The sequence below is a fragment of the Ambystoma mexicanum genome, chromosome 6q, assembly GCF_040938575.1.
Source record: "Ambystoma mexicanum isolate Mex_15411 chromosome 6q, UKY_AmexF1_1, whole genome shotgun sequence".
NCBI classification, from domain to species: Eukaryota; Metazoa; Chordata; class Amphibia; order Caudata; family Ambystomatidae; genus Ambystoma; species Ambystoma mexicanum.
The window spans coordinates 306,542,748-306,560,558 of NC_090937.1; the positions used below are offsets into that span (position 1 = coordinate 306,542,748).

A 17,811-nucleotide genomic window follows, 5' to 3' on the forward strand; every position below is an offset into this window, starting at 1 on the left:
AAGCCCGCCAAAGGTGGAACAAAGGACTCGACTTTTGGTTTGGAGTTACAGAGGCGAACACAAACGCCATTTTAAAACCGAGTTTTGGCAGAAAATACCGACCAGTGAATTAATATTAAATAAACCGGCGGTATGTTAGAGGCTATGTGTTCTGACTTGAGTGTCGTGTAGACCGTTGATACCTCCGTCCTCAAGTGACGCACAGGGGAACTAAAAGAAACCCGCTGTGCGACCTTTGGGGCCACAGGTGGGAGATGTTACTTCCCGGATCCACGGAACCTCTGGAACACCAATGCTGCTGTAAAAAAGAGCGAGGTTAAGTACAAGGCAATTACAGTATATAATCACAATAACCAAAGGGTCTGAATATCCTTACCTATCCGGTGTTTGGAAAACCCAGGAAACCTAGGAGGGAGGTTCGAGACTCAGATGAGGCGGTCCCTAGAACATGAGGACCACAGACAATAGTGGATGCAGGATAGACCACCTGTAGGACTGAAGGCGTGACTTGAATCCCAAAAAGGGAAATGGCGTAAAAGTTCAACAAGGTATCAAGTAATGATCCAAAGGCAAGTCAGGATCGTGTCCAAAATCCAGCAACAGGTAAACAGTTCCAAGCAAAGATACAAAGGGGTAATCCGAAGGAGTCCAAGATAGAGTTCCGAGATCAAGGTAAACAGCAAAGCAAAACGTAACGCCAAACAGGGTCTGAAGACAGCTGAGAAGCAATGAGTGTTCCGTGTCTCAAGCCTTATATACTGAGCGTTTCGGGGTCATGTGACGTCCACCAAGGTCACGTGAGGAACGCCTCTCTGGATCACGTGAGCAAGTGAACGATCGGCGTGGAGATGTAACGCCGCCTCTTCTGCTGTAAATTCTCCATGGCAACTGCCAGTGCAGGAAGGGTTGCAATCGAGCCCGTAAATCATACCTGGTACGGAGCTTTCGGTCCTTTGGGAAAACCGAATCACATGAGCCTCGAACCCTGGAGGGAGGTGTTGGGGAAATGTGAGCAGTGTTCTGGTGTGCAGTGGATCGGTGTGCAGAGTATCGCCTAACACTATGTAAAAAAGTATTCGCCTCGACCAATGTGAAAATCCCATAGAGATATATTTGCGGTTCAATATAAAAAGTAGTATCCACTGCCACCAGCCAAAACTCGACGAGGGGGGACGGGACAGTGCCCCCTCGCACAACAGACCCAGGGGCAATCGAATTGCCCCTACCAGCACGTCCACAATATGATGGTTTGTACTGGTTCTGCTAGTAATTTGGGACTAGTAAAGCCAATGGTGACTTTACATGCCCTGGTAGACAGTAGTCAGTCCCAGGGTATGGAGTCTATGGTGGGGGGGCCACTATGACACCCCAGTGCTACTGCACGGAGGGTGCTGTGTAACACATATTGGAAAAAACTCATGAGACCCTATGGAGTAAAGGACCCCATAGCCCATAAAACACATTAACATTCAAAGGAACACCACAAATCATGTCCAAGAGTGGGAGAGAAAAAAACAAACTCCAGAAATCCAGCAAAGCTGCTGGGGGACTCACTAGGTTAGGAAATTCAGCCTAAACAGAGAATTCTCCCTAACAGTGGGATTACACAATCCATTCGAAGAACAAATTATTTACCAACTGTAACGTTCTTTCGATTGGATGTTCCTCCCACGTATTCCTCATCGACCCTCCCATCCTACCCCTCCGTACAGTTTACACCAGTTGTTAGGCCGAAACTTGTGCAGTTCCCTTAGGGACCACTGCAAAAGGCTTAAGACTACAGGTGTTGTCAGTAAACCCAATTGGTAGCAGTCTGTACCACCCAGATTTACCTGGTAGCTGTGGCTGAGCAGCCAGACTTCTCTCAAGAAGAGTTAGACCGTATATAGAGTATACAAGATAGATACAAAAGTACAGTAGCACAAGCAAACACTGACCAAAGTTTGGGTATAAAAGTATATAATAATTTATTTAAAACACACACTTTTGTAAAATACACTAATATGGCAAGCAAGTTCAAACACAGTCACTATTAATATATATATACATCCCTGATTACTTATTGAACAAGTCTTAGTTAAAACACCACTTATTTTCAGACAGAGATGAGCGCTTAACCTAAGATGGCACTCCAATAAGTTAATTAAAAAGGGAGGGGAAAAGGCAGAATTAGGTAAATGCACAAGAACCAGAGCAAGTCAGAAAAGGCAGAGTCTACTGAGGAGCAAGAAAGTCATAGGCCAGGCCCACCCTTGGAGAGAGCAAGGCGGAAGGTGTCCAAGATCACACAGTTGAATAGTACTTTAAAGAGTCGTTGCAGATAGTTCGAAAAAGGGTTGGATCAGTTCAGAAAAAGTTATTTAGCAGGTCCCAAGTCACCCCAGGATAGAAAATCAAGGATTTACGGGACACCTTGAACAGTCTGTTGCAAGGGAGACCAGGCGGGACTCAGTACCTGAAATGGTGAGAAAGCTCCAGTGGGGGCAGTTGTCCCTGGCAGCGGGTGCAAGTCTGTGCTTCTTCCAGGGGAAGAGAAGGTCTTGACTTGGAGGAAAGCTGGAGGTCGTTGCACTGCCAGGGAAGAAACCAGCCGCGGAGTTTCCCGGTTAAAAGGTACTACCCTTTTATTTGCGGTAGTGGTGAAGCGTGGCTATCCGGACGCGGGGGTGCTTGGCACTGGCGATTCGACCACGAGACGATCCAGGAAGGCGAAAAGAGGGCGAACAGCTTATCCCCACCAGTTCAGAGGAAGAAGACTCTCCGGGATGAAGATCTTCTCTGTCGTTGGGAAGTGGTGAGACGGTTCAGCAGGGCTCCACCGGTGGTGTTGTCGTTGCAGGTCGGCTCAGCTTCTCCCTCTTCGGATTCTTTGGTCCTGTGGCGACTTCTGAAGTTCCAGTCCCCAAAGCCCTGCTTTTATGCAGAAAACCCCCATTCATCAGTCCTAGCTGTCACTCAAACATGCTGAGTGGTGAGCCGGGCGGCTCACCACTGGGCCAATCACACAAGAGTGCGACTTGAGTTGCCGAGGCAACTCAGTCCAGGGTGCCTAAACCCCCCTCCCACACATCCTGTAGACCCAGACAGAGTGGCACCACTTTTGGAGGCTTCTGTGGAGAAGCCCGGCAAAAAGTGGAACAAAGGGCTCAACTTGGGTTGGAGTTATAGAGGCGAACACAAACGCCATTTTAAAACCGAGTCCTGGCAAAAAGACCCAACCAGGGAATAAATATTAAATAAATAACCCGGCGGTATCTTTAACATTGCACCAAAAAAGTGGTGCGTTTAAAATGAATAGGAAAATCCCATAGGAAATATTCCGGTGGAATATTTCGCGTGGTAACCACTGCCACCAGCCAGAAACTCGACGAGGGGGTACTGCACAGTGCCCCCTCGAAAAACAGACCCAGGGGCAATCTAATTACCCCTACCAGTAAATATGATGGTTTGTACTAATTCTGTTTACAATTTAAGACTAGTAAAGTCAATGGTGACTTTACATGCCCTGGGAGACAGTCAGTCCCAGGGTATGGAGTCTATGTTGGGGGGTCACTATGACACCCCTGTGTTACTGCACTGAGGGTGCTGTGTAACACACTTACCAAAAACCACATGAAACCCTATGGAGTAAAAGACCCCATAGCCCATAAAACACATTACAAAGTCAAAGGATATCTCAAATCATCTCTAAGAGTGGGAGAAAGAGTCTCACTCTTAGCAGGAGAAAAAAATAAACCCCAAAAATCCAGCAAAGCTGCTGGGGGACTCACTAGGTTTGGGAAATTAGGCTTAACAGAGAATTCTCCCCAACACCAGTTGCACTCTAACTTCCTTAAGAGGCAGAAGACTTTAAACCTGATCAGCTGATGCGACCATGAACACTGTAAAAACAGAACTGAGGTAACGGGTGCTGCTCGAGCCCTTTATACAGCAGATGACGTCGACGCCCGACGGTGGGTGGCCTTCGAGGGACTTCGACTCCGCGGTCTCTAACACAGCGCCCCCTGGTGAAAATTTTTTCCGAAGCAGCTGAAGCTGGGATACAAATATCATAAGATGAGGAATACTGTGGGAGGAACATCCAATCGAAAGAACGTTACAGTTGGTAAGTAACTTGTTCTTCTATTGCAGCAACCATTGTTTTAATATAGTTTGGGCGAAGAACATGCAAGTTTTTTTATAACCACTACTTGTGATAAATCCTAAAACGAATACTGTGCTTAGCACATGACTAGATTTTACTAACAAATTCATAAAGTATCTCGTAATATATTGATGCAGGTTATGCAATATAGCCTTGTGTTCAAAGGAAAAAACATATAAGGAATTGTCATATATTTTCGATACTAATTCAAGAACTTTGACATAATGTTCCCCAACTTGGCTGGGCTTTTTAAAGGGTGTGTGTGTGACATTGTATTTACAAATTCTAAATAATATACCAGATAATTAAAACAAATACATATTATTGATTATTTACAGTGAGGTTTGGTGATTTTAGCTGTGGAAGTACAAGTGAATAAAGGGAACTATGGGGGTCTCTGCCGATTACAAAAAAATGTATAATATATATTTGTTAAATAATACATGAAAGAAATAAGTGTTATTAATTCAAGGTAATTATCAATTTTGATGCCGAGTGAGATGGATTGGGAGAAGGGGGGGAGGTAGTGAGCGTGTTTCTCATCTCCCATAGACCCACCAATTATAATTGACAAACTTAAGTGGCTGGTGGTTTGGGAGCAGGGCATTTCTGGAAAAACAGGTATGTTTAAAAAAAAGAAATGTACATTAAAATCTTAGAACCAAAGTAATTGACATGTTAAGTAAAGAATACAAAACCGAAATTTAGACTACATAATTAATATCTGAACAGTATTGAAAATATTATATGGAAATGTTGTTGGGTACATGAGACTTGAACAACAACTGTGTATGCTTCATTGAAGAAGGTATGCATTTGCATTAATCCTCTCGCTTTATCCTGTTATCTCAGACATTCCCTCTTCTTACATGTATAGGGAAGAAGTAGTATTTTATTTGTACCCTCATTGAGGAGTTGGCTCCCGTTTACAGCCGGAGTTCTAAAATGGGCAGCTTCCACAATTCATATTTTTGTATTGTAATAGCCTTTGTTGTTGATAATGATTATCTATTGGTAGGTTACAATATTGTGCCTTTGTGTTGCCTTGCTGCTGATGATGCAGAGTAGATGTTTTGTTTGAATAGTAATGTAGTGTTAGTCATTGGTGGGTCAAAGTCTTCAGCCATAAACTGTCATGGTAGCCATGTTGTGAATGATCTGCGTGTTGGGGATTCGAAAGGAAGGGGTGGGCCCTACAAGAAAAGCAACTCTCTGGGATAATTTCACTGGCTTGTCAAATATTGTTTAATGAAACCGCTCCGGTATCAAAGGCAAAAAAAGTAATTTGATATTTTTTTTGTATTTCACAGCCTGATTGATTGGAATAATCATGTTATTGTTAACAAGATGTACAAAGTGTACCTGGGAGACATACCTCTGAAAACGAAGGAAGTAAGTCATGCTAGGGAAACCATTCTTGACCCTAGCCTTGTTTGTATCCTTCAGGCTGAGTGGCTGGATTTATGTTGAACAGGAGTTATCTTTTAATATGAATGTCTGCAAAGATAATGGCATGGCAATTTAGCATAATGGGGGACCCCTTTGATCTTCCTGCACTTGTCCATTCCATATTCTATTTTCTTTTTTTGGAATTGCCTCAATATTTTACTGTATGTTTACAGGTATGCAAAAAACAAGGGGGGGTCGTAGGAGTCCCTCTGCCGAACTTTAGTCCCGGTTATGACAGACTTACCCAGAGTCTTTAGCTCACTATCTTTCACAGATGAGAAATATCTAAAACATCAGTCTTTGTCGGTGCTGGACTGCCCCAGGGCAGGACAAAGACTTGTATGTTTTGGATGTTTCTCCTCTGTGAAAGATAGTGAGCTAAGTCTCTCGTAACCAGGACTAATGTCTGGTAGAGGGAGTCCCAGGACCTCCCACCCCCTTGTTAATTTGCATGTTTAAGTAACTTTGGGTCTCACCCTAAGTTACTAGGGGAATCCAGACGTGGACCCCTTGCTCACTATTCTTAATGAGGCACAGCTCCATCCTACTGATGAGGTCCAACCAGTCCAAAACACGTGTCAGGGCAGGACAAAGACTGATATGTTTTGGATATTTCTCCTCTGTGAAAGATAGTGAGCTAAAGACTTTGGTTAAGTCTCTCGTAACCAGGACTAACTTCTGGCAGAGGGACTCCCAGGACCCCCCTTGTTAATTTCTTTACAGGTATGCTAGGGTATTTTTTTTATTTTTTATAAGAGACTGGGATAAGTACTCTAAGAGACTGGCCACTCCAAGACTGGCTGAGAATGAAGTTCGGACCACATTAGTGAGTTTGTACGTACATATGTATGTATTTGTGTCTGTGTAGATATATTTCTGATGTTTGTTAATCTGCTTAGAATCACATGCTGTGCATAGGTCCGACATCCAGTGGTCACTGCGGAGTATTGCATTTTGTTTTTCGTAGTCGAAAAGGGGACGTCGACAAGGCGTGTCTGTAACACTATCCCTATAGTGACGTGCGTTGTACCCACAATCCCTCACGCGTCGAGGTCCCTCAGATTGTTTTTTTCCGCCCAGTTTATGGTCGCCTTACGCGGAGCTCCTAGAGAGACATTGCAAAACAATTACTACGGACCTCGGTCCTTAATATATACTTATTGTAAAGATCCCTCCCCTCGACGTTGGCACCCAAAAGACCAAGAGAATGGACCCAGGATGACCCTAGGGTCAAGATTCCTAGGCTGTTTCCCCCTTCTACAGATGCATATGACCTCACTGAAGAGGAGCAATACCTCCAGGAAGATGAGTGTTTAGGTGGAGAGGAAGAACATGAGGAGGAGAGGTTTGAGGAAGACCCTTACACTAGCGCAGGAGCTTTTGAGGAAGATACAGCTATCAGTGCAGCCTTGGCAATCCCCATCAGTGCACTCAGACCCTGATGTCTTTCACCCTTCTCCTCCCAAGGACTCACCTATTGGCAACACCTCCCCCATAGATGACCAGCCTTCACTTAATGCACTATTGCGCAAGGCAGCAGCGCATTTTGAAATAGACACAGGGGAGACTCTTCCGGACATAGACTTTGTAGAAAAAGCCCCGGTCAGTCAGTCCATTCCGCTCCTGGCTTCTATAAGGAGAAGAATAACTCCTTCCCTTTCCAATCCGGCCTTAGTAAGAGGGGTCAACCCTCGGATAGAAAAGCTCTTCAGCCCTTCGTCTTCTGACCCTTTGTACATCAGGCGACATTCTATTCCGGACTCTCTGGTAGTTACTAACGCAAGAAAGAGAGCGGGGGTACCACTATCTACTAGTGAGGCACCACCTGACAAAGAGGGCAAGAAGCTCTATGCACTTGGGAAGAGAATCACAACCTCCGCCGCCTTCTCAACTAGGATTGCGAATAACAATTCCCTATTAGCTAGCTACGCAGATGCACAGTGGAGCAAGCTGCGCAGCGAAGCAGAGGACGCACCAGAACCCCTGCGTTCACGCCTGTTGGCTACTATATCAGAGGGAACTCTTGTAAACCAGGGCATCGTAAAGAACTCCTTGGATGCCGCAGAGACAGCTGGACGTTCCCTGGTTCAGGGAATACTTCTCAAACGCCATGTCTGGCTGCGCAATTCGGGATTTAAGCCAGAAACCCAGGCTTCCCTAATAAATAAGCCCATAGAGCAAACACATCTGTTTGGAAAAGCAGTTGATGAGGCCCTAGAACATGCGAAGAAGGAGTTTGATACCATCAAGACTCTTGACCAAATTTCTAGGCCACCTAAAAGACGCAGCTATGGCAATAGACGCTCCTTTCGTGGCCAACGCCAGCAGCAAAGCCAACAACAATTTTACTCTGCTACCAACTGGCCCTCTAACCAAAGCACCCAGTTCAGTCAAAGAGGCCAACGTCGTGGCAAAGGAAGAGGGCGCGGCTCCAGTCCAAAAGGCCCCACGCCCAATACCAACAAATGACCCAAAGATTCGGGTCCCCTCCCATGCATCACCGGTTGGGGGCCGGCTAACATCGTTCCTTTCAGCATGGGAGGGAATAACGTCAGACCGCTGGGTATTATCCACCATAGCCCATGGATACTGCATCGAATTCAACGGTTCCCCAAAATACAGACCCCCACGCAACCGGCGCATGACACCGGAACACCTCACTATTCTTCTTCAAGAAGTAGAAGAGCTACTGAAAAAAGAAGCTATAGAGGCTGTCCCCCTATCGCAGGTAACAGAAGGTATTTATTCAGTGTACTTCCTTGTACCCAAAAAGGATTTAACCATGCGCCCTGTATTAGATCTGCGTCCAGCGAACAATTTTGTCAAACCCCAAAAGTTTCGTATGGTAACCTTGCAGGATGTAATCCCACTGTTATCACAGGGGGATTACATGACAACACTAGACATGAAAGATGCATACTTTCATATTTTAATGTTGCCAGCGCACAGAAAATACCTCAGGTTCAAGATAGAGAACAAACACTACCAGTTCAGAGTACTACCCTTCGGGATAGCATCTGCACCAAGGGTATTTACGAAAGTACTGGCAGTGGCAGCGGCCCACCTGCGCAGATTATCCATCCCGGTTTACCCGTACCTCGACGACTGGCTCATAACAGGGGATTCTTACGAAACATGCTTCTCCAATACCCAAAAGACCGTAGACCTTTTGTCCCAACTGGGCTTCTCCATCAACGAAAAGAAGTCCAGCTTAGACCCCAGCCAAATCAAACAATTCCTAGGGGCTCTAATTCGAACAAAGGACGGCCTCGTCTTCCCCTCCAACGAGAGGGTCCAAAACATGCTGTTTCAGATCCCCCATTATGTGGCAGGTCGAGAGGTTACGGTACGCAAAGCAATGCGTTTGCTAGGGATGATGGCGTCATGTATTTATTTGGTACCTCACGCGCGCCTGCGCATGCGCCCAATGCAAGAGTGGCTCTACAGCCAGTGGTGTCAGGCCAGCAGACAATGGGACGATTTAGTGGTGGTGTCGCAGGCCTTGGTTCTCTCGCTACGGTGGTGGACAAAGGAAAACCTGTTATTAGGGAAAACTTTTGCCACACCCGCAGTGGAAGCCACTCTAACCACAGACGCATCCCTTACAGGATGGGGGGCTCACCTATCCCATCAGACTGCTCACGGAGTGTGGACTCCGAGCTTAGCATCCAAACATATAAACCTGCTGGAACTATTAGCAGTGTTCAAAGCACTGAAAGCCTTTCAGGAACACTTACAAGGAAAGACAGTGATGGTCCTCACAGACAGCACCACAGCCATGTACTATCTCAACAAGCAAGGGGGCACTCACTCTCCAGGACTGTCCAAGCTGTCCCAGAATATATGGAAGTTAGCTCTCAAACACAACATGTTCCTACTATCACAACATGTACCAGGGGAACTCAATCTGCTAGCAGACAAACTCAGCAGAGACTTCCCCCTACCCAAAGAGTACGAATGGCAATTGCAAGAAGACATAGTCTTAAACGTCTTCACGCAATGGGGTTTCCCGGAAATAGACCTGTTCGCAACCCTGTAGAACTCACAATGCCAAAGTTACGCCTCCAGGTACCCCCAGAACCAGTCCAAGGGGAACGGTCTGTTGATTCAATGGTCAGGGAAATTTGTTTATGCCTTTCCCTCGACTCCCCTCCTCAACAAGGTGGTGCACAAGATGCACCAAGAGCAGGTAACCATGATACTAGTGGCCCCAATGTGGGCCCGGCAGCCATGGTTCGCTCACTTGATGGAGATGTCCCTATCTCCCCCAATAAAACTTCCTTGCCCGTACAACATGCTGTCACAAGACAAGGGCAGGACACTGCATCCATGCCCTCAGACCATGAACTTAGCAGCCTGGCTCCTGAGATCATAGAATTTGGACATTTACATCTCCCTCAGAGATGTATGGACATCCTCAGGGAAGCCAGAAAACCTAATACTCGCCACTGCTATTCTAGCAAGTGGAAAAGATTTGTCATCTGGTGTAGAAGTAAGAACATCAACCCGGTTGACTGCTCTGCCACTAACATTATTCTGTACTTGACCCATTTACTGGATTCAGGTCTAGTGTTTAATTCCATTAAAGTCCACCTAGCGGCACTTTCTGCATACACCACTTCCCAACTTAAAGTGTCGTGGTGGAAGATACCAGTTATAAAGGCCTTCATGGAAGGGGTAAAGAGAATACACCCCCCAATAGCTAGCCCAGCTCCCGGATGGGACTTAAACGTGGTACTTTCTAGACTCATGGGCACTCCTTTCGAACCCATGCACAAGGCAACTCTTAAATACCTCACTCTTAAGACTGCTTTCCTAATAGCTATCACCTCCATTAGGAGAGTAAGTGAACTACAGGCTCTTTCTGTATTAGACCCCTTCGTATCAGTTCACAAGGATAAGGTGGTTCTTCACACACACCCAAGGTTTGCACCAAAATTCATCTCTAAATTTCATGTAAACCAATCTATAGAACTACCAACGTTCTTTCAAAACCCTTCCAACTTGGGAGAAAAAAGTCTGCATACACTAGATGTACGCAGAGCTGTCATGTTCTACATGGAAAGAGCCAGATCACTGAGAAAGACTAATCAGTTCTTTGTCTCGGTGGCAGCAGGAAGAGAAGGAGATGCAGTCTCTAAGTCCACTATATCTAGATGGATTGTACAATGCATCACTCTCTGTTACACTCTTGCTAAGAGAGAACTACCCTTCAAGCCAAGAGCACATTCCACTCGAGGCACTGGGGCATCCATAGCATTCATTGCAAATGTTCCCCTTGAGTCCATCTGCAAAGCGGCTACCTGGAGTTCTGTGCACACCTTTACAAAACACTACTGTCTAGATGCACACTCAAGATCTGACTCCCAGGTGGGACAGGCAGTATTAAGACATCTTTTCTCTACTGTTCCTTCTCATAACCCACCGCCAGCTCCGGGTACTGCTCGCTAGTCTATGCACAGCATGTGATTCTAAGCAGATTAACGAACATCAGAAGACAATGCGTTACTTACCGTAAAAGCATTTATGATGGTTGTATCTGCTTAGATTCACATGCGCCCACCCTTCCTCCCCGCTCGGATGGAAGGAACATAGACTTCCTTTTATATCTCTCTTTTCTGTACTCACTCACGTCTAGAAGGCTCCCTCAGGGCAGAAAAATACAAACAGAGGGACCTCGACTCGTGAGGGATTGTGGGTACAACACACGTCACTATAGGGATAGTGTTACAGACACGCCTTGTCGACGTCCCCTTTTCGACTACGAAAAACAAAATGCAATACTCCGCAGTGACCACTGGATGTCGGACCTATGCACAGCATGTGAATCTAAGCAGATACAACCATCAGAAATGCTTTTACGGTAAGTAATGCATTGTCATATTTCTGAGGCTTGTGGAATCTGCTTAGATCACATGCTGTGCATAGGCCGACATCTAGTGGAAGCTGCAGAGTATTAGTTTGTTTTTCGAAACTTGAAAATGGGCATCGACACAGGGCGTGCCAGTAATACTATCCCTAGTGTGACGTCCACTGTACCCATGATCCCTCACCCGTCTAGGACTCTGATTGTTTTTTCCACCATACTTGTCGGAAGCATTTCGCTGAGTTCCCTGGCCTTAGCCATCATTTTGCAAAAATATCTTAATATTTCCCCATTTCTCCACCCCAACGTCGAGTCACTCAACTTCGAAACTCGACGCCGGCCCGGAGAAGGAATCAACCGTCGAGAGCTACATGACGGACTTGGGCCTAGGAAGGCCTCTGGCCTCGGCCCAGGCCTTGGAATGCCTCTGGCTTTGGCCCTGCAAGTAGGGAGAGTGGGGGGTGGTACATACTCTACACTCTTAAATATATAGGTACATCTGCTTATATATTCCTACACTCACTAGCCCGCTGCCACAGGGTGCGTATTGAGGGTACCCCTTTCCAATTTTGCCCCAAGTGCAACCGCAAGTACCCTTGGGTTGACAGACACGCCACGTGTAACCTCTGCTTGCCGAGGGACCACACCGAGGCGAACTGCAGAGCGTGCAGTCGGTTTAAACCGAAGACCCTAAAGGACCGTTCGACCAAACGTTGGGGCCCACCATGCCAGGCGACAAGAGGCCATGGCAGCGGAGGGCGCCTTCAGCGATGGCAGCGACGCCGTGCTTTCGGACGGCGAGGGCAACGTGGTGTCGAGAGACAGCCGAGCGCAAGTCCCCGACCTCGGAAGGTTGTCAGGCAGGGCAGCTATGGGGAAAACCCCCGACGACACGAGCACTACCCACAGCACTTCCACCAAACACGCAAAGTCCAACCGAGACTCGACGCACACGTCGAGTTCTTGGAAAGAGGCACACAGAGAACGGTCAACCGAATCGGTGTCCTCTGGGCGTTCTCGATCAAGATCGCCGCATGACACCAGGCAACCATCCACTGTTGCCAAGAGTGCCTCGCTCACTAAAGTTAGAGGTTCGATCGTCGGAAGACGAAGCTGACTTCTATCCCCAGGCCGCACTCCAGGAGTTGGTGTCAGCAGACCGCGTGGCGGCTGCCCCCGAGTCCCGACCTCCACATTCTAGAGATACGGACACTACCCCCGAGCCTCGACGCCAGACGTCGAAAAGCTCTGAAGGGCCGAAAACACTGGGGAAACACTCTTCCACCCACGGGGGGGGGGGGGGTGACAACAAAAGAAGCATTCTCAACCTTCTTCTACACCACAGAAACAGACAGACAGGTCACAGAAGACAGACAAGCCCAAGACCCCTGCACAAGGCAATAGGTCCACTCAGGATAACACAGGGAAACTCTCCCAGGAAAAAGTAATTGCCAGCTCTAAGGAATGGTCTAGTGAAGACATAGACAGAGTTATGTCTAGGATGTCATCTCTGGCAGACTTGTATGCCAAGAATCCTGAGCACTTCCTCTCCTATACCCCTGACGGGCCTACACCCTCAGGCTCTCGGCACCCGCTACCCCCAAGTAAGAAGTCCCGGGTTGAAGCACCAACACAAAGTCGGTCTTCGGACCCTTTCTGAATACAGCCCTACTCTCAATATAATGAGGATCCTCTTTTGATTGAGGATCCAGATTTGGGCACGTTGAGAGACCAAACTAGGACGGGCTATTATGGGGATGACGAGGACCAAGAGGAGGACGAGGATGACCCAGAAACCTACAGGGTGGATTCCCTAGTAGACAAAGAACCTCCGGTTACCGATTCCCCTGTCGACAACCAACCTCTCTTGAATGAAGTTTTGTCCAGAGCGGCAGAACACTGCCACATTGATACCCAAGGAGCTCAGGAAGAGTGGGATTTTGCGGAGGAATTAGTGGGAGAAAGGAGACCTGTGGCCCAGGCCATTCCTATCCTCAAATCTATACAAAGGAGAATAGACCCTTCCCTTGTAAATCCTAACCTCACCAGGGCGGTAAACCCCAGGATCGAAAAACTATTCAGGGCAGCCCAGGCAGACTCGCTGTACATAAGGGGGCATCTGAAACCGGACTCCCTGGTAGTGACAAACACCCGAAAGAGGGCGGGAACACCCCTATCATCGTCTGAAGCTCCTTCCGACAAGGAGAGCAAAAAGATTTATGGTTTGGGTAGGAAAGTAGCCTCCACTTCCGCCTACCAGGCAAGGATTGCCAACTCCACCACCCTACTGGCGAGTTACAACTGCCACCAGTGGGAAGAAGTTGCGGCCCTCATCGACTCCGACCCGGAACTCTTAAAAAACCAGCTGGCACGGGTTGCGTCGAGGGAAGAGCAGTGTCCGGTTGTATCTTAAAAGCAACCTTTGATGCCGTGGATAACGCCGGCAGATTGATAGCAGAGAGAACTGTTATCAAAAGACATGCTTGGTTATGGCAATATGGGTTCAAACCCGAGACCCAAGCATCTTTAATAGACAAACCGGTGGAGCCTGATCTACTGTTTGGCAAGGCGGTAGAGGACGTGCTAAAAAACGCCAAGGATGAGTACGAGACTCTTAAATCCCTGGGCCAATCAACCAACAAACCCCCGAATCAAAGGGGTAATGGCAATTTTCGTCGCCCACGCGGACAAAATTTCCAAAGAGGCTCCAACTATTCCCAGGGGCAGGGTACACCATGGACCAACAGCAACCAGCAGTCTACCCAGGGTTATCGCAGGGGTAACAAGAGGTCGTGGTAAGGGTAGAGGCAGCCCCAATAGAGGCGGCGGCACGCCTCCCCCAAAACATTGATGTTCCGTTCAGGGTCCCTTCTCACGCATCCCCAGTAGGGGGACGCCTTTCCAACTTCACTCAAGCTTGGGAAGGGATGACATCAGACAGATGGGTGCTGTCTGCAGTGTCCGCAGGATACTGCATAGAACTGTTAGAGCGTCCCCGAAACCACCCTCCACGACAAAAAGTACACTCATTAGACCACCAGAAGATCCTCCTCGAAGAGATTGCCAAGCTTCTAGCAAAGGATGCGATAGAACTCGTCACGGGACTCCAGGTAAACAAGGGTATTTATTCAACTTACTTCCTTGTGACAAAAAAAATGTGACAATGCGCCCAGTATTGGACTTACGGCCTGCAAACAAGTATGTCAAGCCCCAAAAATTTCGCATGACTACTCTCCAAGAGGTAATCCCCTCCTAAAAAAGGGGGATTACATGGCAACATTGGACATGAATGTTAGGCAGAAACCTGTGCAGTTCCCTTAGGGACCACTGCAAAAGATTTAGGACTACAGGTGGTTGGCAGTAAACCCAATTGGTAGCAGTCTGTACCACCCAGATTTACCTGGTAGCTGTGGCTGAGCAGTCGGACTTCTCTCAAGATGAGTTAGGCAGTATATAGAGTATACACAATAGGTACAGAGGTACAGTAGCACAAGCAAACACTGACCAGAGCTTTGGTGTAAAAGTATATAATTATTTAAAGACCCACTTGTAAATTACACTAGCACAAAAAGAGGTAATTAAATTCAACACACAATCACTATTATATATATACAACCCTAATTACTTATTAGACAAGTCTTAGTGAGAAACACCACTTATTTTCAGACAGAGGTGAGCGCTTAACATAAGATGGCACTCTAATAAGTTATAGAAAAAGGGAGGGAAAAGGCAAAGTTATGGAAGCACACAATTTCAAGAACCACAGTGAGGCAGGTTAGGCAAAGTCTACTGGAGAGCAAGGAAGTTCAAATGCCAGGCCCACTCTTAGAGAGAGCAAGCAAAATGTGTCCAGGATCACACAGTGGGGTTATGCCCAAAGAGTCTTTGTAGATGGTTCACAAAAGATTGAGATCAAGTCAGGAAAAGTTAGTTAACAGGCCCCAGGCTAACCCAGGTCAAAAGTCGAGGATTTACTATCACCCCGAACGATCTGTCGCAAGGGAAGCCAGGCGGGACACAGTACCTGAAATGGGAAGAACGCTCGAGCGGGGGCAGTTGTTCCTGGCAGCGGGTGCAAGTCAGAGTTTCGTCCAGAGGAAGAGGAGGTCTCGACGTGGAGGAAAGATGAAGGTCGTTGCACTGCCAGGGAAGAAACCAGCCGCAGAGTTTCCCGGTTACAAGGCACTACCCTCTTCTTCGCGGTGGTGGTAAACCGTAGTATTCCGGTTGCCAGGGTGCTTGGCACGGGCAAGGTGGCCACGAGATGGTCCAGGAAGGCGAAAAGACGGGCAAACTGGTTATCCCCACCAGTCAAAGGAAGAAGACTCCCCGGACTGGAGATCTCCTCTGTCGTCAGGAAAAGTGGTGAGACGGTTCAGCAGGGCTCCACCGGTGGTGTCGTCGTTGCGGGTCGGCTCGGCTTCTCCCTCCTCGGATTCTTTAGGTCCTGTGGTGAAGTCTGAAGTTCCAGTCCCCAATGCCCTGCTTTTATGCAGAAAACCCCCATTCATTCAGCCTAGCTGTCACTCAAACATGCTAAGTGGTGAGCCGGGCGGCTTACCACTTGGGCCAGTCACACAAGAGTGCGACTTGAGTTGCCGAGGCAACTCAGTCCAGGGTGCCTAAACCCCCTCCCACACCCACAGTGGTACCCAGACAGAGTGGCACCACTTTTGGAGGCTTCTGTGGAGAAGCCCGCCAAAAAGTGGAACAAAGGGATCGACTCGGGTTGGAGTCACAGAAGCGAACACAAATGCCATTTTGGAACCAAGTTTCGGCAAAAAATACCAACCTTTAAATTTATATCAATTTAATAAACTGGCGGTATGTTCGAGGCTATTTTAAAAAAGTGGTAGCCTTGAACAATGGGAAAATCCCATAGGAATATATTTGCGGTCGAATATAAAAATTAGTATCCACTGCCACCAGCCAAAACTCGGTCGGGGGGGACTGGACAGTGCCCCCTCGAACAACAGACCCCGGGGCAATCGAATTGCCCCGACCAGTACGTCTACAATATGATGGTTTGTACTGGTTCTGTTCACAATTTGAGACTAGTAAAGCCAATGGTGACTTTACATGCCCTGGGAGACAGTAGTCAGTCCCAGGGTATGGAGTCTGTTTGGGGGTCGCGACGACACCCCTGAGTTACTGCATGGAGGGTGCTGTGTAACCCACATATCAAAAACACATGAAGCCCTATGGGGTAAAGGACCCCATAGCCCATAGAACACGTACAAAGTCAAAGGAACACCTCAAATCATGTCTAAGAGTGGGAGAAAAAGAGTCTTGCTCTTAGCAGGAGAAAAAAGAAGCCCCAAAAATCCAGCAAAGCTGCTGGGGGACTCACTAGGTTTGGGAAATTAGCCTTTACAGAGAATTCTCCCTAACAATGAAAGATGCCTATTTTCATATTTCCATGTTCTCAGCGCACAGAAGGTACTTGCGCTTCAAGGTGGACAGTCAGCACTACCAGTTCAAGGTACTGCCCTTCGGGATAGCCTCGGCTCCAAGGGTATTCACCAAGGTACTGGTGTTGGCGGTGGCATACCTACGCAGGGAGGCAATCCCAGTGTACCCTTACCTGGACGACTGGCTCATCACGGGGGAGACCCCAGTAATTTGCAGAACAAACATTCAAAGAACGATCGACCTAGTCTTCGAATTGGGTTTCTCCATAAACGAGAAAAAGTCAAGTCTGGTGCCAAGCACCTCCAAACAGTTCCTAGGAGCTGTCCTAAACACACATGAGGGGTTGGCCTTTCCATCAGAGGAAAGAATTCCGAATATACTGCTGCAAATTCCGCAATATCAAACCGGTCGCCAGATAACAGTACGCAAAGCAATGTGTTTGCTGGGCATGATGGCATCATGTATTTACCTGGTCCCCCACGCGCACCTGCGCATGCATCCCATGCAAGAATGGTTGGCGAAACAGTGGTCTCAGGCAAGTGGTCAGTGAGACGCTCTAGTGGTCGTTTCGCCAACACTTGTACAAAGCCTTCACTGGTGGACAAAAGAAAATCTGTCCAAGGGGAAATCCTTTTACGATCCCGAGATACAGGCGGTAGTCACAACGGATGCATGCCTGACAGGGTGGGGAGCACACCATCTCCACCACACAGCTCAGGGTCTCTGGTCTCACTCAGTGGCCAAGAATCATATCAACCTGCTAGAGCTTCTGGTAGTATTCAGAGCGCTTCAAGCGTTCGAGCCCTACCTGCTGAACCTGTCAGTGCAGATCCTGACGGGCAGCACTGCAGCCATGTTTTACCTGAACAAGCAAGGAGGGACTTGTTCCCCAAATCTGTCCAAGCTTGCCCAGAAAATTTGGATATGGGCACTCGGACGG

The 17,811-nt window shown here is 47.6% G+C and overlaps 1 protein-coding gene across 2 annotated transcripts in view; it reads left to right on the top strand.

Annotated features, from left to right (window-relative positions):
• ECPAS (Ecm29 proteasome adaptor and scaffold) overlaps positions 1-17,811 on the top strand; it is a 3,148,361-nt gene that overhangs the window by 398,991 nt on the left and 2,731,559 nt on the right. For both annotated transcript variants that reach the window (XM_069630810.1, XM_069630809.1), the window contains exon 8: positions 5,455-5,536. In XM_069630810.1, the coding sequence (XP_069486911.1) occupies positions 5,455-5,536 (82 nt within the window). The remainder of the gene's footprint in view (positions 1-5,454; positions 5,537-17,811) is intronic.